We start from the raw sequence: 26,362 nt of genomic DNA, 5'->3' as shown, positions 1-26,362 counted from the left end.
ATTGTTCAACTGAATTCAACTGGAACAAGAGAAAATTGGTCCAGAGAAATTTGGTCCAGATAAATTTCTCTGGACCAAATTTCTCTGGATGAGTTTCTCTACTTTTCTTCTCATTCACATCCAAATCATTGTGATTCATTAGGTAAGCAACATTGTTCAACTGAATTCAACTGGAAAAATTCTACATTGTAATATGTAAGCAACATTAGAATGGGATAACAATGGCAACTTACCAGAACCAGAGAAAATTTGGAAAAATCTGGGTTTGATCCTTCATCATTGTTGCTACTGTTGTTACCATCTCCACTGCCACTCGACTCCGGAGACCCAAATGCCCCAACTGTGGCACAAGTCTTTAAGTAGGAATGCTTCCCTATATTAAAACTATGAAGCTTTTTATCAGATTCCAAATCAAATTTCCAGAGAAAATTCTATCCATAAAATTTCTGTGGACATCACAGAGAAAATTTCAAATTTCTCTGAACAAATCACATAAAAAATTTCAGAAAAAATTTCAAAATTCTATCCACTATAGAACCAATCGATTTTGCAGTGACTTGGATATATATTCACAGAGAAAATCCCATCACCAGAGAATTTCTCTGGATTTAAAACCAGAGAAATTTTCTGCATCACCAAAAAAAAAAAAAAAAAAAAACAACAACAACAACAACCCAGAGAAATTATGTTTTTGGTCTTTGAAATTTCTCTGGACACTTCAATCCAGAGAAATTCAATTGGGTTGATCCAGAGAAATTATCTGGTTTGTCTTGATAATTTCTTATTCTTATTTGCTAGTGTCCTAATTTTTGCAGAGATAGTCAAGGAAATACTAAAAGAACGCCTATCAAACTTGAAAAAGAATGCAATCATTTTTATTATCATCAAACAATTTTCAATAACATACACTGCAAATAACTGAAACAGCAAGTAATAGACATTCGAAAGCAAAAGAATATGTTTAACTGGGGAGACATTAACAATTGATTCTATAAAACACACAAAATTATGAAGAAATCTACTCACTTCAGCATGGGAGATAAAAGAAAAATATCAACACAATCTCTTAAAAACACCCAATTGCACACTATCTGCAATATCAAGAGATGAGGGTAAAAAAAAAAAATTAACAAAAATAATAAAGCTGAATTCTTATGAATCTCATCTACTAATCACTGAACGGTGATGATGATGAGTTTTCACCCGTCTGATTGTGGCTTGGGCTTTCTCTCTCATGTTTGATTGATGGAACGAGTGCCTTGTTCTTCTGGAAGATTTGTTCTAGTGTGACTTTGTACTCACACGCGTATTTTAGATAGTTCATGACGTAGCGGGTGAGGGGGTGAACTGCGCCACCGGCTACCGGAGTTTTCGCGGCGTCTCCTTTAATGGAGTTTTCGAGATCGCAGAAGATGTGGACGGCGGCTTCTCCGATCCGATCGCCGGAGGTGGAGATTTCGGCTGCGAGTTCGTCGGAGCACGATTTGTTGATGTCTGGAATCACATCTCGGAGAGCTTCGTACATGTCTAGGTATTTGAAAAGCTTCTCCGCCGATCGATTGGTTTGAACCACCGCGTCGACGAAGTTGAGGAGTTGGATGACGACGGCGCGTGCGAGGTTGCTGAAGAGGTAGACGGCGATGGATGCATTCTCGGAGAAGACGGAATCGCAGAGCTTGCGTTCGCCGGGGAAGAGCACGGAGGCGCAGTGCTTCACGACTTTGATCAACGTCGTGATCTCTCCTTCCAGCGTTTCCCATTGCATTTTCTTCACATCTTCGACGCTTTTGATCTCGAATTCGAGGCTTTTGATGGCTTCGTTGAAGACATTGGCAAAGCGATAATCAAAAACTTCGATCGAGAATTTCACAATCGATCGATCTTCGAGTTGTTGAAAATAATCGAGAAAAAATCGTCCAACAGGGAGAGAGAGAGGGGTGTCAATGGGTTTGACTGAAATTTGTCTGATATATGTTTAGGACCTTAGACATCAAAAAATAATTTTGTGGACCTCTTCCATTACGAAAAGTGGAAGAGGGACCCTAGACCGATTTTCCCATCTTATTTTTTGTTTCTTTTCTGGCGACTTTTCTCATATTAAGCCCTTTTCATCTTATTTCTCAAATTAGACTTAGTTTAGATAAATTAGGCTGAATTGTTATTACAAATCGCGTTTTCACTGTTGAAACTCAAAATTTGATGAATAATGAAAACGCTATTGCAAAACGCGCTTTTAATTAAGAAATCACTGTTTCAAATCGCGCTTTTAATATAAATTTTTTTTGTGAAGAAAACGCTATTTGAAATCGCGCTTTCACTATGCGTATAAAAAAAATTTTAGAAAACGTTATTACAAATAGCGTTTCTACTGTTGAAACACAAACCAAAACCAACCCACACTCTGACACACACACACAACACTGAAGCATTGAAATAATATAATTTTTGTAAATATAAATCATTTTTAGGTTATGGATGGTTTGATTTATAATATGTATGTAAGGGTAAAAGTTTTTATAATCAAAAATAATTTTTGTAATTTTTATAATCAAAAATAATTTATAAATTATCAACAATAACTTATAATACGTATTTATTATAAATTTTTTTATAATAATTTATAATACATATGTATTTACTTTAAATAAATTATATATAATACGTATGTATTATATATATAATTTTTATATATTTACTTTAAATAAATTATTTTTGATACGTATGTATTATATATATTATTTTTATATATTTATATATTGAGCCTGTGTTTGGCAAGTGGGTTTGCAGGCCTTTTTAGCTATTTTAGCCACAAAAAACAAAATAGGCTATTTTAGACATAACAAACAAAACATCACATCCAACCCATAATCATTACATTCTTCTCTCACAAAAAAACTCAAAAAAAGCCAAAAAGTCCTTCCCAAACCAAGCTTTTAAGCCCAGGCTAAAATAGCCAAAAAAGCCAAAAAGCCAACCCACTTCCCAAACGGAGGCTTACTTTAAATAAATTATTAATAAATATATAATAATTATTTTATAAAATAAATTATTAATAAAAATTATTGATTGTAAAATAAATTGATTACTTTATAAAATAAATTGATTATAATTTTTATTAATAATTATTTATTATATATTTTTAAATAATTTTTAAATAATTTATTAAGATTATAATCAATTTATAAATAATTTTTACAATTTTTATAATCAATTTTTACATACATATGGCAATAATTTTTATAAATTATTTAAACCATACGTATGTAAGGGTAAAAAAATTTTAGGTTATGGATGGTTTGATTTATCATTTATCAAAAAATTTACCCTTAAACCATACGTATGTAAATGTGAAGATGGGTTTACTGTAAATGTAAATGTGAAGATACGTATTAAATTATTTACATACGTATTAATTATAGATTTTTATAAATTATTTTTGAATAATACATACGTATTATAAAATGTGAAGATGGGTTTACTGTAAAAAATTTTAAATCAAAAATGTAAAGATTTAAATAATACATACGTATTATAAATTATTATAAAAAATTTTATAATACATACGTATTATAAAATTTTATTAATAATTTATTTTATAAAATAATTATTATATATTTATTAATAGTTTATTTAAAATAAATATATAAATATATAAAAATTATACATATAATACATACGTATCAAAAATAATTTATTTAAAGTAAATATATAAAAATTATATATATAATACATACGTATTATATATAATTTATTTAAAGTAAATACATACGTATTATAAATTATTATAAAAAAATTTATAATACATACGTATTATAAATTATTTTTGATTATAAAAATTTTTACCCTTACATACGTATTATAAATCAAACCATCTATAACCTAAAAATGATTTATATTTACGAAAATTATAAAAATTATATAATTGATTATTATAAATTATTATTATATATAAAAATTATATTATTTCAATGCTCCAGTGTTGTGGGTGTGTGTGTGTGTCAAAGCGTGGGTTGGTTTTGGTTTGTGTTTCAACAGTAGAAACGCTATTTGCAATAACGTTTTCTAAAAAAAATATATATATATATGCACAGTGAAAGCGCGATTTCAAATAGCGTTTTCTTCACAAAAAAATTTTATGTTAAAAGCACGATTTAAAACAGCGATTTCTTAATTAAAAGCGCGTTTTACAATAGTTCTTTCACTATTCATCAAATTTTGGGCTCCAAACAGTGAAAGCGCGATTTGTAATAGCGCTTTAACTTAGTTTGAGAAATCCGTCCAAACTAGGCATAGTTTGGGAAATAAGATGCAAAAGAGGCTTAATATGGGAAAAGCTCTCTTTTCTATCGTTCTCTCGCGTTGTTTTCCTGTGTCTTCCTTGTTCTGTTTTTTTTCTCCTTCCTCTTTTCTCATCTCTCCTTTTTTTTCAAAAAAAAAGTGTAATTAAATTTAAAAAAATTCAAATTGTTTATAAGATTTAAGATAAATTACAAATACATATTTAATATTTGTTTAAAATATGAGTTATATTTTGTAGTTCTGAAAATAACAATATGTCTCCTAAAATTTTTAATTTCATAATAAATGATATCTTTTATCAGTAAATCATTAATTCAATCAGCAATTTTTAATGATATCATAAATATATTTCAATTAATAATTCAAATAATTTTGTTATTGTATAAAAAAATAGTTAAGAATCTTATTTTTTAATTAATTCTATTAAATAAAAAAAATTGTAAAAAAATATTTATAATTTTTTAAATCACAATAGATAATATATATAAACTACGAGAAGTAAATTCATACGATTTATTGACTATTGTCACCCAGCCACTAATCCCTCACAATTTCATCCTTTAGATCATTTCAAATAGGTTCTGACATAGACAGGCCCACAAGGGCCATGAACCACTATAAACAACCAGAGCCCATCATTCGGGGCCCAATGCATAACCCTGCCGATGGAGTCCGGAACAGCTGGAATCCAATATGGCACCAAGAACCAACAGCATTCAGACACGCGGCGGGTGGAGGACGAGCCACATCAGCAGACAAAGATCTGCAAAGTTATTGCCACTACACATCACCATTAATGCAGTCCATCACAACATTTATTACGACAATACCTCTCCGTCGGAACAGGACCCCCTTACCCTGAGCAAGGTAAGCTACAGCATAGGCTTTCGGCAAGGAGAGCAGGTCGGAAGGGACAACGAAATGATGACAAAAGGATATAAGCAAATGTTGTAGACAAGAAAAAAGGTTAAGTTCTCTATCTCAAATCCTCTCCCATATACTCTACTTCTCTTCCTAACTTGTTCATCGGAGAGTTCGCTGGGGGACTACTCCGTTCCTCGTTGAACTTACTTGCAGGTTACCTGGTGGGCTTGATCATCTGGACACGGGCTGGAGGAGCTTAGACCTGTCTGATCCATTCACTGGGACGAACAACATTAACAGGTTCTATGCATTCGTTTGAGATATGAGTTGACTTTTTAACTATTTTAGTGTGGAGCTAAAAAGTCTCATTTGAGATAGATTTTTTTGACTTTTGTGAGAGAAAAAATAAAATGATGATTAGATGTGACATTTTGTCCTATTTAACTAAAATAACATATTTTATCCTATATGACTATTTTAGTTCAAAGTGGTATCCCAAACATTAGTCCAGATCCTCTCTAACCCTCTTCTCTAGCCTTCTCTCCAGTCAACGGCCAAGATTTGGCCACGTCACCCCTAACAAAAACTATGGCTCAGATTAGCTAACAAAAAAAAAAAAAAAAAAGAAAAGAAAAGAAATATTGAATTGAATTCACCACAGCAAAACAGAGGTTTCCCTCATGACATTGACGGCAACGAACATCGACGGCTCCTCAGTCTCTCTCTCTCTTCCTCTGTCTGTCTCCTTCTCCCTCAACATATCTTTCTTACTCCGAAGATTTCAACCGCGAACCAGAGCCTTGTTTTGTCATTTTTTGTGCTGCAATTATTGTTATTTGTTGTTGCTGAAATTACCACTAGTCGTCGGACAACCCTCCATCTCCTTCTCTCTTTTTTTGTTTGTTGAATCTTTCACGTGGGAATCTCTGTTTTGCTATGCTGAATTCAATTCAATTTTTTTATTTTTTATTTTTTTTATGTTAGCTAATTTGAGTCGTAGCTTTTGTTAGGGGTGACGTAGCTAAATCCTGGCCGTTGACCAAAGGGAGGGCTAAAGAGGATTTGGACTCCCCAAACATAGCCTATATTGTCACTTTTTTTTTCATAATTTAAGAAGTGAAATATCAAGGAATTCTTTTCAACAGTTTTGCTACTCAACTCTATATTTAAGGGAATGAACTTTTAACCCCTTAAATAGTGGAGGAGAGAGGAGAGAGTTTAGAAATATATTTTTAATAAAAAACGATAAAGAAAAAAAATAATATATATATATATATATATAAAGAGTATTGTTGAAGATGATAATTAAAAAAAATAGTTCCCTAAAATAAGAAATACACTTTTTAATAAAAATTTAAGAAATGACTAGGAAAATTTCAAATTTCACACAACTTTTAAGAAAAAAATAAATTTTTTTTTTCCAAAATTTGATTATTGTAATAAAATAGATCATGAATTTTTAACTTTATCAATTTAAATCATAAACTTTTGATTTGTTTTCAATTTAAATAATTTGTCTATTTTTGTTAAGTAAAACTGAAGAAAAAAGTAATATTTTAATTATTAAACTCAATAAAAATATATATTTTAGACTCATACACCTACCTTGAGTATAATGACTACCATATCCATTTTCTCTTTAGTTTTACATAATGAAAATAGACAAATGATTTACATTGAAAACAGGGCAAATTACACTAATAGTTCATATAGTTTGGAACTTGTGTCATTTTAGTCCATGATTTTTCAAGTGTAGCATATTTGACCATGAATTTTGAATGTTGTTCCAAATAAGGACAATTGAACATAGGGGTTTTTTTTTTTAGGGTCCCTGATATTAAAATTTTATAGTATAAAAGACATTTAATATTTTCATAATGTCTAAGGTCCCTCAACATTGATCCAGAGAAATTTCAGTTCAGAGAAATTCCAGTCCAGAGAAATTTCAGCCCAGAGAAATTCCAGTCCAGAGAAATTTCAGCCCAGAGAAATTTTTCCCAGAGAAATTCTATTCAGAGAAATTCTGGACTGCACAGAGAAAATCTCACATTTCTCTGGACTTTCCAGAGAAATTCACTTCGACCCAGAGAAATTTCCCTCTCTAACTCAGAGAAATTCACTGAAAACCAGAGAAATTCTCATCTCCAATCCAGAGAAATTTCAATTTTTGTGATTGGGATGCCAAAGATGGAGGCAAATTTCTCTGCTTTAATATCATAGGCAACTTTGTATACATCAAGAAGATAAATACAGAGGGGGGAAAATGCAATGAAGCCTATTATGTTACATATATACATTACATATATATATATATATATATATATATATATATATATATCATTTGTACTTTGGTGGCGGTACCATCATCTAATTTTCCTGCTTGTGACATTGACAGTGCAAGCATTAATGAAGCTATTTTTTGGCTTACTAATGTAGTAATAAGTTCTTGGGAATTAAGGAACCAAGCGCATCCCTTGTGATGTGTTTTGACGGATTTTAAAGATCTTAACCTTGTGGTAGTTTTGATTGTTGATTTTGTCCACGTTCACTCTGTTCCCACATTTATTGATACTGATTCTATGCATGTTTTGGTTGTGGAATATCCTTTTGATTGTCCCTTCATATAAAATGAGATTCTATTGTTTTCTTCAAGCTGGTGAATTTTTCTACTCAGCCCAAAATAGTGCTATATATATATATATATATTTGTTTTTAGTATTGAGTGAAAAATTTGTTTTCCTTAGAGAAAATATGTCTTCATGGTGTGTTATTTGGTGTAGGAAATGACAGCTGATTCATCCAAGCAAGTCAAACATAAACAATACCTGAGAAAGGGACAAATTGAGAGTGTGAATCTGAGAAGCTCTTACTTTAAAAACCCTGAAAGCTCTGAAAGTTGAAATCTGGGCAAAAGCTTCCTTCTTTCGTCATCAATGAATGTCTCGTGTGGTCTGTGAATTGCAGAGAAATGGTGATGATGGTGGAGGAAAGGCGCTGATCTAAAGGGAGAGGCGATCTGCGAAGTTGATCTGAAGGAGAGGTGCTGGCAGCAACAGTGGAGGAGGTGATAACTACGACGGAGGCGAAGCGATGAGATCGGGGAGAGAGAGATAGTGGTGGGAGGGGGTGTGGAGGACCTTAAACATAATAAAATAAGATTGTGGATCTATTACATTATCAAATATGGAAGAGGGACCTTAGACTAATTTTCCCTTGAACATACTATTGCTTAATTTCAAGGACAAAATTGTCAATTTGATAAAATATAAACTAATTTGACAAAAATAAATGTCAAAAAAATATTTAAATTTTTTTTAAAAATGATTTCTACCCACCAAAAATAAAATTATGTAAAATTGATAAAAATTAATAAAAATTACACGATTAATTTTTTAAAATTAATTTTACATGATTATCATCCAAATCCATAAAAAAAATTAATTTGGTAAAAAAATGTCTAAAAGATTTATCAATTTTATATAATTTTATCTTTAGTAGCTAGAAATAATTTTTAAAAATTCAAAAATAATTTTTTGACATTTATTTTTGTCAAATTAATTTATATTTTATCAAATTGACAATTTTGTCCTTGAAAAATCCAATAGTATCTACAATTGTCCTTATTTGGAACAAGATTCAAAATTTAATGTCAAATATATCACAATTGAAAAGTCAGGAACCAACATGACATAAGTCTCAAACTATAAGGACTACTAGTGTAATTCACCCTTGAAAGCAAATAAAAGATCAGATTTTAAATCAAAAAAATTAAAAATTAAAAATTTATTTTGTTACAAGACTCAAACATTGGAGTTGTTTTTATTATTTTTCCCAACTTTTATTATAAAAATTTATTTTTGATAAAAATGGTATTGGATGGAAAGCTGTTGCTGCAGTGCTGTGGGACTCGAATGGAAAGCTGTTGGATGGCCTCAAAGAAAATTTGCATCTCATCCCCCCTCCAAGGTAAGGCCTTGTCTTGTCCGTGGGCTTGTCTTCTAGCTCAAGCTTGCAATCTGTCGATGTGGTGATTGAAGGGGATAACAAGTCCGTGATTCAGCTAAGTATCTCTGAAACTGCTCCCCCATGGGAATGTGGAGCAATTATCTATGATATCAAGCGAATGGCAGCCTACGGGAGGTTCTCTCTTCGGTAGAGTCCCAGATCTTCGAACCAGTTGGCTCATTGGGTAGCTCAGGCCTGCCTTCATGATCAGCTTCCTATAGATTGGGTGTTAAATCCTCCTCCTGCTCTGTTTTGTTTGTTTGGAGCTGCATAGTGTTTTGTTTGCTTTGGTCCTAATTTTCTCTGTTCAAAAACAAAACCAAAAAAAAATGAAATTTGTTTTTTGTTAACTCAAAAATTTCACTAAGCACTGACTTAAATTCTCACTATTACAAATCCAGATCCAAAGTAGGTTGTCAACACGCAAAGAATAATGTTTTAGAGCACTAAATTGGAAGCTCTAGAGCATCACTAATGATGTGGCACAGTAACCCCACCAAAGTGATGTGATGTTTTGGCTTGAGTTTTTTTTTTTTTTTTTTTAAGCTCATTAGAGCTATTAGTGGTCCAAAAATTAGTGGGATGAATCACCACGCAAATCCAGCACTTACTCTCAACCCCACCTCCTATTTGTTGAATTCACCCCATGTGAAGGGAAATTGTCTTGTGAACACACCTTGGTCAACAATGGAAGGTAACCAACCAAGTCAAGCTTGGCAGCCACCAACCATGTCAAGGGTCAAGCATGGAGGCTACCCAAAGGCACTCCCACCTACTCCAATGTGTATAAATGGAGGGTGAGAGGAGAGGCCAAAGTGTGAGTAAGTGAGTGAGGAAGAAAACCGTGAACCAAAGAGTGCGAGAGATGTGAGGCGGAGAGACCGTCTCCCTCGGTGTGAGCGAGGGAGACGGGTGAGTGGCTGAGTGAGGAGAGTGTGAGCTCCTCCTCTATTGTAATCTTTCTGTAATCTCCTCATTGGTATAGTGATAACCGGTTACTCTCCCGTGGACGTAGGCATTGGGCCGAACCACGTAAAATATTATGTCTCCTTGTGTGTGGGTGTGTTTTTCTGCTTGTTTTGATTTCTATAAGGTCTTGGGCGGGATCCCAGATCCCAACAAGTGGTATCAGAGCCTCGTCGGTGGCGTTTCGGAACAAAAACAGCGTGTTGTCCGAAACTGCCCAGAAATCAAGTTGCTCGAAATTAGGTTTTGAGCATACCAGGAGCAAGGGCTCGAGAAGAGGAGTCCAACCATATAAAGCAGACACCCAGAGGAGTCGGCACGCGCCCTCACGCGCCGCCTGAAGAAGGCGCGTGAGGCCCAGTCTCGGCACGCGCCTCCACGCGCCGTGAAGGCAGCTGGCGCGTCGGCCCAGTCTCAGGCACGCGCCCCACGCGCGGATGAAGGAAGAAGACGAGTGGGGGAGGCGCGTGTATGGCACGCGCGTGCCACGTCAGCAGCCACGTCATCTGCCACGTCATCCGCAGGAGGAAGAATCCTGTGTTTCACGGCGAAGGTACAGCCGCAGATCTGAGGCGTACAAAATGTTTTGGCTAGATCGAAGCCATTTGGAGTCCGTTTTTGGTGATCCAATAGTGGTTTCCGACTATTTGGAGTATTGCGGACACATCCGTACGGTCAGATTTTGGAAATGTAGTTTCTGTAAAAAGAAGGCAGATTAAAGTGGCAGACGGCGTCAGGGGCAGTGGACGGAATATTCTGTTGGTACACGGAATATTCCCTGAACTTCTGAAAATTGCAATTTGGCCCAGAATTTTTAGAAAATTATGGTGTGGCCCAGCTTTCGGGATAGTTTTCAGTGAGGTCCCTGGAAATGCAGCGAAGGTTGGTTCTAGTTAAACGGACCGCTCCGGACGCAACCGCGAGGACAGAATAGTGAAATTCTGAACGGTTTGGAAAGATTGTCAAAACATGGGTGTTTGTTATCTTCAATACTCGAAGGAAGGTTGCCGGATATTGTGGAACGCTGCGGATTCACTGACGAGGTTAGAATGGGCAGATTCTGACCAGATTGGACAACCAGATACAGATTGAGATAGATCATTGAAGACCAGAGGAGATCAGGCTTGATCAAATGGCAGATCGAGGGAGATCAGGATTGGTCAGGGGCGATCAGAGGATTGCAGACATGATTATCTCAAGATCAAAGGTCTAGGAAAGTTCTGTCAAAAAGACACTGTCTAAGGAGACTGGTTCTTAAGTGGGACCGGTTGTGACCCCACCAGTCTTTCCTGGGAACTTTCCTGGTTGTTGAGGTGATCGGAGGATCTGGTTCAATCAAAAGAGAAGACCATTCATCGACGGATAGATGATTTGGCAACCAGTACAGGCTCAGGGAAATACTGTGGCTGTTGGAGCTACTGTAAACGAGAAGGTACTAATGGTATGTGGACATGTAGAACAATAGTTGCAGAGGAGCATACTAAGCGCAGAAGTACAATTGCAGACGTGCAACAGTGCAAGGGTACGCTAGAGTGTCGTACAGAGGCGCGAGAAGAGTGTGCAGCAGCGGGTTGTTGACAGTTCACAGGAACTTCCAGACAGAGAAATTGAGACAGGTAAAATGCAAGAGTGCGTGCCAAGGAGTGACAAGTCTTATTTCTCTATGGTGGTTTCTTTAGTTCCATGGCAGCGGATGATAGAGTTGATGTAGATCTCTCAAGTAAGCTTGACGCAGGGAGACCAGAAGCCATGGGTGCGAGCACTATGCACGGAGTTGCATAGTGGAAACTTGTACAGACCGGTGGAAGTTGTCTTGACAGAAGGGCTAACTGTCAAACATCAGTACGGACAAGTGAGACAGAACCGAACATCAGGGATTGCAGCACAGACAAACAAGCGTATGTGGAAACGCCAGGAGGTTGTTCAGAAGTGCAGAAGGGCAAAGGCTGGTTGTTCAGAAATAAGCTCCGAGCAAGGAAACTTGAGGATGTTGATGTGTCAAACTCTGAAGTTTTCTAGTTGCTCCAGTGTTCATCATGCAAGGAGTTGCATGATAGTCAAGGGCATCCAAGCAGGGGGTGCAGGACATCCAATCAGGGGGTGTCGGATATCTTGGTTGCGCAAGTTCAAGCATAGCAGGTATAGACATCCGAGACAGGAAGCATGGAAGAGATCTGTGGGAGATAGGAGCAGTGGCTCTCTCCAAATCAGAGAGTGGTGTGAGTTGAGTTGAGGATGTCGGATTCCCTCCTCCTCTTGTATCTCTGGTGTGTTATCTCTAGCTTCAGGGGATGCAGCGTCTCAGTGAAGAGATGCAGACTATGTTGAATTTGGGCGTGACAAGATTAGCAGCAGTGTATGCAGTGGATCACCTCACATGGGTTGAGGGGGTGATTTGTTGAATTCACCCCATGTGAAGGGAAATTGTCTTGTGAACACACCTTGGTCAACAATGGAAGGTAACCAACCAAGTCAAGCTTGGCAGCCACCAACCATGTCAAGGGTCAAGCATGGAGGCTACCCAAAGGCACTCCCACCTACTCCAATGTGTATAAATGGAGGGTGAGAGGAGAGGCCAAAGTGTGAGTAAGTGAGTGAGGAAGAAAACCGTGAACCAAAGAGTGCGAGAGATGTGAGGCGGAGAGACCGTCTCCCTCGGTGTGAGCGAGGGAGACGGGTGAGTGGCTGAGTGAGGAGAGTGTGAGCTCCTCCTCTATTGTAATCTTTCTGTAATCTCCTCATTGGTATAGTGATAACCGGTTACTCTCCCGTGGACGTAGGCATTGGGCCGAACCACGTAAAATATTATGTCTCCTTGTGTGTGGGTGTGTTTTTCTGCTTGTTTTGATTTCTATAAGGTCTTGGGCGGGATCCCAGATCTCAACACTATTATCATCATCATGTGTACAAAAGTCTATACACAAAAACATCAAGTTTGATACCAATGAAGTTGAACAAAAACATTAAAAATTTGTTGACATAAATACATACAAATATAGAGAGATAGAAAGGAGAAAAAAAAAAAAAGACTTGAGAGAATGAAAAAGATGCACTTGCAACTGTACTAGAATTTGAAGTTCTTGGTATTGAATATAATGCCATCGACAAAAGATTTAGATCTGGACCGTGGTTACAAATAGTGACGACAACCTAATATTGAACCATATGCTTGTATTTGGTTCTAAGCATAGACAACCTTCTTTGCATAGGAAATTTATCATCTCTCATTCCCATTTTGTCTTAGGTAGAATACAATTTTGTTCATGGTTTGTATAACCTCCTTACTCTCATAACCAAACGCTTTCTCTTGAATTGCGAGAACCCTCTTCAGAAGCTCCAATAACTCCATATTATCCTTCCCTAGTTTGGTCTGAATAGAAACCAAACAGTCGAGAGCTTCACCTGAGACACCAAAACATAGAAAAATACATAAATATAATAGAAATCAAAATAAAAAAGAGATTGTGGGTAATATTACGGAAAAGATAGATGTCAATCTGATAAGCATGCTGTGGAGCCACTATTATATTATATTAAATAATCACGGTTAGAACTAGCATTAGATTTGGGCAGGGTAACGAATTTGTTCGTATAAAAATACAACTACTATGAAACAGAACCTAGATTGTTAATTCAACCTTTTATGCACCAGGCAACACAAGCTATCGTGCCTCCGTGCAATTGTCACTAGTTTTTTATATCATCTATGCAACTTTTGTCTCTATATTTTAATTTCTCGGCACATAATATATACCCACAAGCAAGCATGTGAGCATGGCTAAAATACTATGGTCTTACTTTATCAACATATAAACAATCACGAGGACAAAAGATGTGCATTGTATAGGCACTGAGGTTTTCCACACATATTTACATGAATTCCACAGAATTTAATTTTTTATATTCACGTATACATGTAATGTAAAGCATTATTTAGTAAACGCCTGTCAAAAGTTCTAATACTAAACAATAAAGAAATAAAATATAAATCTCAATAACTCTTTAATGTTTCTTATATATTTTTCATCACCCAATCATTTTCAAAATATATGTATATATCATCCAGTTTATCAGCTTCGATCGTATGATCCAACTGTTGAACATGTCGGTCATTTGATTCATCTCATCTCACCAGGTTAACATCAAGGTTAGGTTTGACAACTGCGCAAGTTATAAATTGCAGTAGTGGCTTTCAACAATCATATCAAATGGCAAGGATCATAAAGACAGCCACCAAAACAGTTTCACCATAAAGCGAAAGGCAACACATGCTTACTAACTGGAAGAGATTCTTTTCCAAATGCCTTCTCACTGATGCACAAAACTTCCAGGGCTACCTGCTCAGCTTCTGCAAACTGGTTTAAGTCGTGGAGAGTAATTGCAAGATGTAACATTGGAAAGGTGATGGACTGATCATCGGGTCCCACAGTCTTCAACATGATCTGCAAACTCCTCCGCAACAAGCGCTTAGCCTCCACAAAGCTCTTAAGAGTATGAATAAGAGGTTGCAAGATTTACAAGATGGGTAACTAGGCTAGGTGTTCTTTTCCAATATACTTTTCATTCATGAACAAGCATTCCTCTAGTAGCTCACAACCTTCTTTTCCTCTGAAAGCAACCAATACATGATTAAGAAGACAATTGATGATTCAAAATCAACTACAACCATTTATTTATTTATTTTTAAAGAAATTAACTTGGTTCAATCTATCAACCATTTCCCAGAATTCACATACTGCATGGATTTTAAATTTATATATTTGGATTGGCAAGCATGGATTGCAAATTTCAATCAATCATCTCATTAGGCCATTAACAAATTCATGACCTAATAGCATGTTTAAGATTATCATACCTTCAAGTATACAAACTACTCTGACAGCAAAGCAACCAATCCATGATTAAGAAGACGATGCCTTAAAATCAATACAGCCAATAAAAAAAATATAGAATTAGCTCCATTCAATCTATCAATGAGGTTTGAGCACAATGAGGTTTCTTAATTAGAAAAGTGGCAGAACTGAAACAAAGGCATACCTTCCCACTAAATGCAACAACAATTCTGCTAAATCTATCCTCATCTTTTCCATCACATTGTCATCCAAAGGCATACATTTTGAATCCTTGAGGACCTGAAGAGCATTTCTATATAATTGAATGGCTTCATAAGCATTCCCTGCATGAAAATGGCACATGATCCCATACTTAAAAACTTGAAATAGATATCCATTTATGAATGAACTTCTAAATTTTAAGTTCACCACAATCCACTCAGAAACTTTTTGACCCCACACAATTACTGGTGTTAACATGACCCTACTAATTTAAATGCAATCAAGAAGAAAAACAATGAAGAATACGTAGCTCACCTTTTGCACATTTCACATGGGCCAAAGAACACATTGCCATTCCAACTCTTCCATCATTCTCCCCACATAACTTTGTATATACGTTGAGAATTCTAAGATTCATCACAGAATGAAAAACAAAACAAAAAGGAAGTTAATAAACAACAGACATAAAAATATTGAACTCTACCACCCAAAGCAATATACAGAAAGCAAATTACCCAATAAAAGGATTTTCAGTATCCTTAGCTTTTCCTTTCTTCATTAAAAGATTGTCGAGGCCAAGTAAAGGCACCACCAAATCCTCACTATCTGCACCTTTGCTCAATCCCTAGTAACGGTGTGATAAGAAAAGTACTATTTTTCCCTACAAAGAGAAGCTTTTTACTTAATCATTGGATTGCTGTCTTCAGCATATAGTACTGAACATTAAAGAAAATGTTTACAATGGCTCTAACAAGAACCACAACAGTTTGTACTGTGTCAACCATGAAAACGGTCCTGCAGAGGACAAAATGGACTCAATTAAAATCTAGGAAAAATAATCACTAACAACTAGTGTAAGATAAATAGATAGAGAGAGAATAAATTGTATGTATATATTGATATATGTTGTATTGAATATTTCTTACAAGGGGAATGCATTCTCTTTTATAGAGAGAATTTGAGCATTGGATGCCCACCGAAAGTGTGATGCATTGTACATTATAAAATATAAAGCTAAAGCTATACACTAACAGACATAATCATACACTAGCTATATACTAACAGACATAATCATGCTAAAGCTAATTATACACTAACAGCCCCCCTCAAACTCAAGGAGGATAGGTACTAGCCAACTTGAGTTTGGAGACAGTAACAAAACAGGAAAGTAAACTGATAAATAAAATAAAATAGGATAGGAGACACGGTATGGTTGTGTCAAATCGTTGTTGAAGACACGGTATGGTCGTGTCGGACCGTTGTAGCAGGACAGTTTACGAGGTCATGCCAGACCGATGTAGCAGACACTGTGTGGTCGTGTCAGACCGTTGTTGTAGAAGCGAACCGGAATAAATGTCGGGACAGTTTACGGGGTCATGTCGGACCGATGTAAAAGCTGACCGGAATCAATGTCGGGACAGTTTACGGGGTCATGCCGGACCGATGTAGAAGCTGACCGGAATCAATGTCGGGACAGTTTACGGGGTCATGCCGGACCGTTGTAAAAGCTTGTGGTGGTGCACTAAGGAGGCGACTTAGGGAGTGCACCATGGGGTGGCTTGAGTGGTTCCCATGGTGTATAACCATGCTCATCAGCTTGAGTGGTTCGCATGGTGTGTAACCATGCTCATAATGATATATGTATAACCCCCCCTCAAACTCAAATAGGTGTGAAGATAGAAACCTATTTGAGGTTGAAACAAAGGGATTGAGAAAGTGGAGCAAAATATTTTTGTATTTTTGTATTTGTTTTTTTTTTTTTTTTTTTTTTTTTTTTTTTTGGTGGAAAAAATAATAATAATAAGAAAATAAAGGAAAAAGGGATGATGCTCACCAACTGAGATGGATAATAATGAAATATTGATGAAAAAAAAAAAATAGAAAAAAAAAAATAAAATAAAAGAAGGTAGTGGGAATAGGAATCTGGAAAAGCTCACCAATGGAGTGGTAAAATAAGGAAATCTCGAGAGAGAAAAGAGATGAGTGTTTTTTTTTTTTTTGTTGTTTTAAATGAAAAAAAAAAAGAAGATAAAATAAAAGAAAATAAAGTGATAATGAGGCCACGGGTTTCGGTAAAACCAGCACATGGTTTGTTGGTGCAAAAATATTGTTTAAACAAAAAAGTAGCCACTGCCTCAAAAAAGAGGAAATGGAAGAAGGTAAAATAGGTTCATACTCAGATGATCAAGAAAAGTTCCTTAATCACCCACCAAGACCAAGAAAGGGAGGTCTCAGAACCATACCCTTCATCCTAGTGAATGAATCATTTGAGAAAGTGGCAAGCTTTGGTCTAATGCCAAACATGATATTCTACTTGATGGAAAGCTACTCCATGGAAGCAGCCACTGCCTCAATCCTCCTCTCTCTGTGGTCAGCCATGTCCAACACTTTGGCCATTTTCGGAGCTTTTCTCTCTGATTCTTACTTGGGTCGGTTTCCGGTCATCGTTCTCGGCTCCATCTCTAGTCTTCTGGGAATGACTCTCCTCTGGCTAACAGCAATGCTTCCACAATTGAAACCACCCTCTGGTGACGGCGACGTGGGACTGGGCGGCGAGGGTATAGACCTCGTCGGGGAGGATGGTGTCGAGCCAGCGGCGGAGAGAGGAGGCGTCGGAGAGGTCGGCGTACTGGAGCTTCATGAGGGCCTTGTGGGAGTTGTGTGGGTCGATGTAGATGTGGTTGATTCGCTGGGTGTTGAAGTTCGACGACCTTCGGATCAGGCCGTGGATCTCGTACCCTTTCTTCAGCAGGAATTCGGTCAGGTACGACCCGTCTTGCCCCGTGATGTTGAAAGTCGCAATTTGCTTGCAGATAGTGTGCTTTTTTTTTTTTTTTTGTTTTTTTTTTTTTTTTTTGGATAAATGCTGGAATTCCTCTCATTTGACTCACGCCAGTGCTCCAAAATCCATTGCCCAGAGACTCTCTCTCCCAACTTTGCTCTGAAATTTCTTTCTCCAATAACATGTATGGAGGTCGCAACATTTCCAGTGATCGCCAGGTAATCACCTTTAAGATTCAGAGGGATTTTGGATTTGCTCCGGCGAGGTGGTGAAGAAGAGTGGAGTGGAGGTGACCAAGATGGAATTTGTTAGAAACTACTGCAGCAGTAGCAACAAGAAGAAGATCAAGATCAAGAAGAATAATTTGTGGCAGCGGAGTGAAGGTATGTGTAGAGGTCCGGCGGGCGGCCAAGGCGAGGCTGCCGCCCGCCGGTGAAGCACAATGATTAGGTTGTTAACTTAGCTCTGATACCATGTAAGATAAATAGATAGAGAGAGAATAAATTGTATGTATATATTGATATATGTTGTATTGAATATTTCTTACAAGGGGAATGCATTCTCTTTTATAGAGAGAATTTGAGCATTGGATGCCCACCGAAAGTGTGATGCATTGTACATTATAAAATATAAAGCTAAAGCTATACACTAACAGACATAATCATACACTAGCTATATACTAACAGACATAATCATGCTAAAGCTAATTATACACTAACAACTAGAATTTGCAAAGATCAAGGCAGTAACTAAAGTAATCATTTTTATTAGTAACTGATTATGCATTGAACAATTACATTTCATTCTCTTTTATTTATCAAAAAAAAATTACATTTCATTCTCTTTAATATTGCTCAAGTAAATACAGTAAGAACTCAAAAATCATTCTACATTCTTCATAAACATCTAAAAATTCAAAAAGAATTTTTGGATTGCATTAATTTTTTACTGTTCAAACAGCTTATTTACTTTATCCATGGAGGCTTTTTCTGTTCAGCCAAAATGGTACTCTTAGAGGGACAAGATGATGGTGGTGCAAGAGAAGCAGCAAGAAGAAGAAAAAGAATAAAGCCATAAAGAACAATGTCAACAAAATGAACCAAAAAAATAAATAAATAAATAAAATCTTGAGACAGAAAATTGTGGTAAAATATTTGTATAATCACAAATAAAAAGTAATTTGGACTTGGATTTTTTCAGCTTGCAGTAGATGCAAACTTTATTGATTTTTCATGAACATCATTTTCCTTACCCGGGAATAGAAAAGTCCTATCTCAATATCACCTTATGACTTTGTGCTGACTAAGTCTGAGTATTGAGGTAGAACATGTATCAAAGAGAAAAATCTAGTAATGAAACCAAGGAAGTTCATGGGTAGTCATTGGTGCGTAGGGCATTAGAGGTGGAAGAGGTGAGAAATAAGGTGGTCTTAACTGGAGCAAATAAGCCAGCAAATCTTCCATGATGCATTTGGGACTAAATTTGCATGGATGAATTTTTTGGGATTACGTTGTTATAGGGCAAAAGTGCCTTGTCTAACCATGCTAACTGGCACCAGCCAAGTCAAGCCACACAATGTTTTTCAACACACATATCACAAGCTAGGAATTACATAACATTTGAAATTCCAAAGATTGGACTTACCATATTCTCTCTCTAGAATTTCAAGAGACCACCTGTATGCAAGCATGGAATCCTCAAGTTTTCCCATAATCAAGGAGTTCGTCATCCTTTAAACCATCAACGACCTCATCTAACTATCCTCCCATGAACATGCATCCAAAGGAAAAAACAAAAAGAAAAAAAAGGTATCAGAACTCTCTCTCTCTCTACCCAATGAAATACAATATAATCACATTAATTCCTTTCTCCTTTTGACCCTTGTATAGATTAGCTGCACTAGACCCTGACAGTCAATTTGGTAACAGAGTTATACAGCCATTTGTTAGATTAATTGTCACTCCATCAATGAGCAATAATAGCAGAGTTACAAAGTTAATGATTCTGTTACATTAAGACAGCCTAGACGCAATACACACATACACAGATGCGGTGCGTAGACACACATGTCAATCGAAGTATCAAATGCTCTCACAAAAAGAGAAATTACAATGTAGACTGACTCAAGTATCCTGTTTCCTTTAGTAGCATGATTAACACGCATTTTCGTAGAATATTTATTGCAAAATGAAATTACCATGTCCAACAGGGAGCCAACCATCTTCAAATCCCTGATAGCAATGTACCCCAAGGCTATGACGTCTAGTGTGGCAGCTTGTCCTATTCCTCTAGCACCAGAGTCCATCTGTTCTTCAACAGCTTCATAATTTGGTTGAAGGAGGTCTATGGCATCATTTTCATTCCCCATCGTAATCATTGTTTTCACTTCATCACATAACTCCTGCAACTGTCCTTCAAAATCTGTGGTACGCACCAAGGGATTCCCTGAGCTATCAAGCAACTTTTTCGACCTGCTATCAATATATAATCTTGTGGTTAGTTTTCAAGTGTGAAACCTATACACATTTATGCGTATGAACAATTTGAAAATATGACTCAATGCTGACACTATCCTTGAAGTACATTATACATTAAAGGAGAGAATTGTAGGACATGACAGAGTAGGGGAGACACTGTTCATGAAGATAGTTATAGTACTGAAACATTTAGGTAATTGTGTATTATCATCATTTGGCATGTAAATCAAAAAGTTCTAAACTGATGAACATATTCACACAACAATAGAATGGCAGATGATCAATTTCTTAGGCCAGATTTTTCCTAGAGAAGTGAAAATCTTAGAAGGGAAAAGGTAAATATTAGTTGACTGCATTCATGTGCATCCACATATGTATACTGTGGGATCAACAAACGCAAGCCAAAGCTAAATGGTAGCACGTCCAATCAGTTAAATATATTCTTACCCTTGAGGATAGTTGTGCCATCTAATTCTAATTAGCCAGCTGATGCAGAAATTCTCAAGACACGGCGATAGAAAATGGCTCCACTAGGTATCTGTTAGCTATATATTTTGTAAAAGCCAGTTACAATCCGACACGTGGCAGAATAAGGGTATTATTGGAAAATAATTTAAGTCTTCAATCCTGATCGTACACGTGGTGATGATAATTGGTTCTCACATGGTCTGAGCAACATTAGATCAGTAAAGAAATGCAAGGTGACGTGGCTTCAACGGTTATTCATATTCAAATTCAAAAACAGGGGGGAAGCCTAACCACAAATGGTGGCATAATGGAGCTACTTCTAAGGCAGCATGATCAGCGATCATGGAGGAGCAGTTCGACGGTTCGAAGAGCAGTCCGAAGGTCATCTTTGACAAGTATAAATAGCAGAGAGACCCCCAGGAAAAAGGACCAGACTCAGATCATACAAATCAGTCATTTACTTCATATATTTTCTTTTCCAGTCTTTTACATTCCCAGTCTTTAAATACCTGTTCTTTAAATACCTGCACTTTAAATACCTGCACTGCACTTCGATTCATAGGAGTAGCTTCAAGTAGATTCAAGTAGATTGCTGTTGTAAACCTCTTCGAGGCTGAGTTTGGACCATTGTAAGTGATCATTTTTATGAAATACTTCAATTGTTCTTCATATTACTGTTATTTCTCTTAATTTCTCCTAAGTCAAGCCACCAGTAAAAGTCCTCTTCATTGAGGCTGAAAAGAACTAAAACACAATCGTCTGATAATTGGTTGGCAATTATAATTTCTGTAAGGACTGATTAATCCTTCCTGGCACGCTCACATTTACAAAAATACCCTTCGAAAAGCCAAAAAAGCCAACAGTATCATGTATAACTTACTGTCATATCCTTTATTTTGGATTTGCACAGACAACCACATGATGCTGTTTTGTAACTGGTCTGGATGCATGTGTAGACACAGTTGACCCATCCTGAAAAGAGCATCCAAATGAACCCAATAGCTGTGCAGTAATCTTCAGATACGATATGAATTCTTACAACACAAGCTATTCCTAGTGAACCATCTTAAGGACAAAAATATAATATAGACATCCACACAGACATTACAATTAACAGCAAACAAAAGAACAAATGTGGATGATGGTAAGAAAGTAAAGTAGTGAACAATCTTTAGTCCAAAAGTATTCATAAATATATGTGAGATTAAAGTTTGAAACTTTACCTTACCATCCACACTCTAACAGGCTAGGTTCAAACTAACAAAACTACCCAATTATTCTTAAATATCAAAATTGACCAGAAACTTTTGACCAAAAAAACAAAATCCCAAATACTACCTCAGGTTCTAATATTTTCCACTTGCACAGTATACAAGCATTGAAATCATTTCAGAATTTCTCTTGAAATCCCCACGATCCTAATGTTCTATTTGAGTCTTGGATTTGTGGAAGGAAAGGGGAAAGTTTAAAATAAAAAAATAAAAAAGAAAGAAGAAGCTTCTACTTCCTTCAATATTCCCTTCACATTTCCTTTTCCTGCACAAATCAAAGTTTCAAGCACAGCCTTTGACACACTTCGACTTGAAACTTACTTACATACCAAGCTTGTAAATTGTCCCCCACTCTATCATAGGTTACATGCCAAGCTTGTAAATTGTCCCCCACTCTATCATAGGTTGAGTTGGAGATCAACAGTCATAATATATCTAAATAAAAAAGAAAAAAAAAAAAAAAAAAAGACTAGCGACAAATTTATGAGCCGTTGTAATTGAAGACTGGCCAAACTAAAGAGTGGACAAAGAAGAGAGTAATTATTTTAGAGAGTGTAGTGGTCAGCAGTAGTTGAATTTTTTTAATGTTTTACTCGGACAATAAGATTTTATAGTCCAAATTGATAACGTTACTATGTTAGTATTTTAATAAAATTTTTCTTTAATTATGGTAAGTGTGGTGGATGCTGGTGGTGACCTTTTTAAATGTGTTATAGGTGGTGTTTGGGAAGTCCTCAAGTAGGCTATTATAGCCTCAGGATGAAAAAAAGTCATATAGCCGACCACTGTAGTTAAATCATTGATATAACTGAAAAAAAAAAAATATATATATATATATATAGCTCTGCAGCTTATAGAAAATAGGTCTGCAGCCCGCCTCGTCACTTGATGGCTGTCCCACTGGTACAAAATGACACTTTTGCTCCTTTACACTAATTTTGAAAAAAATGAGATTAGAAACAAATTTGTCATTTCAACTTCAAATATCATTTCAACACATTTTTCAATACAACTCAAATAAAAATCAATCTCATCTTCCCAAATACAAAAATTAATCACAAAAACTAAAATAACCTACTAAAATAATTAAAAAATCAAAAAGTCTCTAAAAAAACCACTTCCCAAATGAGACGATAATAAATTTATACATATAATATATTTATTATATACTCTAACTAAATTTCACATCCCATCCTATTTTCTTTTTATGTCCAATAAATAAATAGGGCCTTTATTTTATTTTATTTTATTTTTTTTGATGCATCGTAAAATGAAACTGACAAGGAAAGCAAAAAGAAGAAAGATAGAAGATCAAAGAAACCCAAACAGTTGGTGAACACAGATCAGGGCCTGAGGTAGCCCTGCCCAACCATGTCTGCAACCACTAGCCCTTTGTTTCTTCAGGAGCATCGTCCATGATGCGCACTTCTATTACCTTCAGGCAAAACATGCTGAATGATATAACCACACATTTGCATAAGGAATTTAGAATCTTCCACCAAGCTTCGTACCGAAGAAGACACCACAGGGCCTTTATGATTGTGAGGGCGGTGGATAGTGATGTTGCCTTTTTAAATGTTAAATTTAACGGTGGTACAAGACTCATTAATTAGTATATTAACTAGTGTATTAACACTAATTATGACATTATTATTAATTCTACTCATTATACAAATTATAAATATTAAAAATCTCTTAAATTATATCACATCATCAATTGATATATATCTTAGACAGTCAAATTTTCTTGTCACGTTTTTATTGGACAATAAAAATTTATTTTGTTATTTGTGTATATAATTAATATGAAAAAATTAAATTTATTTGATAATCACAATTTATTTAATTTATCAAATTTGTTATCAAAAAATAGACGATAATTATATTTTATCCATAAAGAATCTGTCTCCAAATAATAATAAGGGGTTTGAGATGTTCTAAATACTATTCACTCTGTTTGTTTTCAGTTTTTAAAATTTAATTTTTAGAAAATTCTACTTCTTCGTTTTTTGTATTTTTTTGTTTTCACTATATGTTTTTAATATTTTAAGCAATTTTTAAAATTTTTAGACACACCTAACATAAACACAATTAGAAAGTATAAAATTTGTGAAAAAAATCTTTAAAAAATTCACTAAATACCAAAAATATAAAATACAAAAAATACAAAAATTCAGTACATTTTTTATATTTTGTGTATTTATTAATTTTTTAAAATATTTTTTCACAAATAATTTACTATTTAGATACATCTAAGTAAAGTACATCTAAAAAAGTAAAAAAATTACTTAAAATTTAAATAATATTCACTACAAATAAAAAAACAAGAAAAATAAAAAAAAATCAATTTTCATAAAATTGAAACGAAACACACTGATTGTTGTGCCCGACTAATGATATGTTCTTATTTAGAATAATTTTAGGGAAGAACTGTATGCATGTGAGAGAAGAGGAAAAAAAATTACCAACATATAAGGAGTGCAAGTGACACTTGCACCACCACAGTTTTTCACTTGCATCTCACCACCACTGACACACTTGCACCCCTCATGTATTGTTATTTTTTTTTCTCTTTCTCCTACCTGCATGTAGTTCCCCTAATCTTAGGTACTCACTTTTATCTATTCCAAATTTATTTCAAATGAGATTGTGTGATTATAATTAAATTTATGTAATGTAAAATTTATGTATAAAATAAATTTGAACCACAAAATAATAATTGTAAATAAATTTAGAATGGATAAGGATGAATTTGTTGTATTACTCTCATTAGATTAGTCCATGCTATTTGACAAACACAGCCAAGATAAAATTCTTGCAACTCGCGGTAGGGTTTTAGGGTTTTTCGTTTTTGCCAAACAAGAGTGGCTGAAGAGAGGAGAGAATGCCCTCACATTCTACTGATCTGCGAGCTCCACTGAACCAGGGAAAATCTTCCGAAGAAGAAGATCATCTGGTGAGAAGCACCAAGAAAATCAAAAATCCAGATTTATCGGAGGAAACTGATATGGAATTTACAGCTGATATGGATACGGAGATATCACGAGCAGATATTGGGGACCAACAATTTCCAGTGTTGGATCTTCCTCCTACCAAAACTTTCAAAGAAGCTCTGGCCATTACTAGAAATGGGACTTATGCTTTTGATAGTAGAGTTGAAATCCTCTCGTCAGATGAGGAAGATGATAATGTTCAAGAGGGTCACTCCACAATTCAAGCCATTTACCCAGAACTCAGAGGCCTTCCTACAATTTCTCTACCTAAGAAGCTTCTAGCTAAGATCAGGAAACCATGGGAAAATGCACTAATTGTCGACTGCTGGGGAAAAACATTGGATACAACATGCTCTGCTCCAGAGTCAAAGCTATCTGGAGTCTTCAGGGAGAATTTAATGCGATTGACCTGGGGAGTAACTATTTCCTTTTTAAATTCTCTGAACAGGAAGATTGTACTAAGGTCTTCACGGGGGAACCATGGGTCATAATGGACCACTATTTAACTGTGAGAAGGTGGGAACCTAACTTTAAACCGTCGGAAGCTTTTGAAACCACAACCGCTGTGTGGGTTTGGTTTCCCGAGCTTCCGATTGAATATTACCAAGAAAAAGTTCTATTTGCGATTGCCAAAACTATTGGTAAACCACTCAAAATTGATTGGACCACGGCTATGGCTACAAGGGGTAAGTTTGCTCGCGTCTGTGTTGAACTGGACCTTAGCCAACCTCTAAAACCAAAGTTCATATTGGAAGGCAAGCTGTACAGTATTGAATATGAGTCCCTTCACGCCTTCTGCTTCCTCTGTGGCCGCGTTGACCATAGAAAGGAAGCTTGTCGCTTCAAGCCACTGGGGGCCTTACCGGCGGAGACGAATCTAGCCGTTTCCGACAACGGAACTTCTGACATCCAATCAGTGTAGGATAACGGTCACTTGCAACAAGACAGGGGTGAAGAGGAAGCTTTTGGCCCATGGATGCTTGTGACTAAACGCTATAGGAAACCAACCCAGCCCAAGAGGACTCAAGATCCACATGGCCTAGTTACCAACCCCAATTCTTTCAGATATTTAGAAGGGAGCCATAACAACCAAACTACTAATAGCAGGGGAAAGAAGCCCAACAAACCTGGTAAGGATAAGGACCATGGTGAGCCTAGTGTTTCATTAGGCCTATCTCAAGCC

General features: G+C 35.9%; 1 protein-coding gene, 1 long non-coding RNA gene and 2 pseudogenes across 3 annotated transcripts; 1 reads left to right on the top strand and 3 right to left on the bottom strand.

Moving 5' to 3' along the window:
• Nucleotides 1–99: 99 nt before the first annotated feature.
• LOC114286084 (exocyst complex component EXO70C1 pseudogene) lies at nucleotides 100–14,247 on the bottom strand (annotated as a pseudogene).
• Nucleotides 14,248–14,325: 78 nt separating this feature from the next.
• Nucleotides 14,326–16,188, bottom strand: LOC114286091 (uncharacterized; annotated as a pseudogene). Its single transcript, XR_014339104.1, has 6 exons — nucleotides 16,115–16,188; nucleotides 15,929–15,983; nucleotides 15,704–15,813; nucleotides 15,504–15,595; nucleotides 15,172–15,310; nucleotides 14,326–14,742 (listed from the first exon to the last, which is right to left on the bottom strand). The product of XR_014339104.1 is annotated as an uncharacterized LOC114286091 (transcript).
• Nucleotides 16,189–19,118: 2,930 nt separating this feature from the next.
• Nucleotides 19,119–20,976, bottom strand: LOC145788989 (uncharacterized). The gene is made up of 3 exons (XR_014337367.1): nucleotides 20,895–20,976; nucleotides 20,168–20,441; nucleotides 19,119–19,727 (listed from the first exon to the last, which is right to left on the bottom strand). It is a non-coding gene; the product is annotated as an uncharacterized LOC145788989 (long non-coding RNA).
• A 4,094-nt stretch (nucleotides 20,977–25,070) lies between these two features.
• On the top strand, nucleotides 25,071–26,101 carry LOC145797554 (uncharacterized). The gene is made up of 2 exons (XM_082884936.1): nucleotides 25,071–25,595; nucleotides 25,628–26,101. Exons 1-2 carry the CDS (start codon nucleotides 25,071–25,073, stop codon nucleotides 26,099–26,101), a joined length of 999 nt encoding a protein of 332 aa, XP_082741062.1.
• The last annotated feature ends 261 nt before the right edge of the window (nucleotides 26,102–26,362 follow it).

The sequence above is a fragment of the Camellia sinensis genome, chromosome 8 (assembly GCF_055761805.1).
Source record: "Camellia sinensis isolate YWXY chromosome 8, ASM5576180v1, whole genome shotgun sequence".
Classification (NCBI taxonomy): Eukaryota; Viridiplantae; Streptophyta; class Magnoliopsida; order Ericales; family Theaceae; genus Camellia; species Camellia sinensis.
Note: the sequence above shows the minus strand (reverse complement) of the source record. Positions and strands in the feature narration are given on the sequence as shown.

Bases quoted from the DNA above. Each gene is read 5' to 3' on its own strand.
- LOC145797554 (XM_082884936.1), top strand. From the start codon at position 25,071: ATGCCCTCACATTCTACTGATCTGCGAGCTCCACTGAACCAGGGAAAA. The intron at 25,596-25,627 runs GTAACTATTTCC...TTCTCTGAACAG, and splicing joins TAATGCGATTGACCTGGGGA to GAAGATTGTACTAAGGTCTT.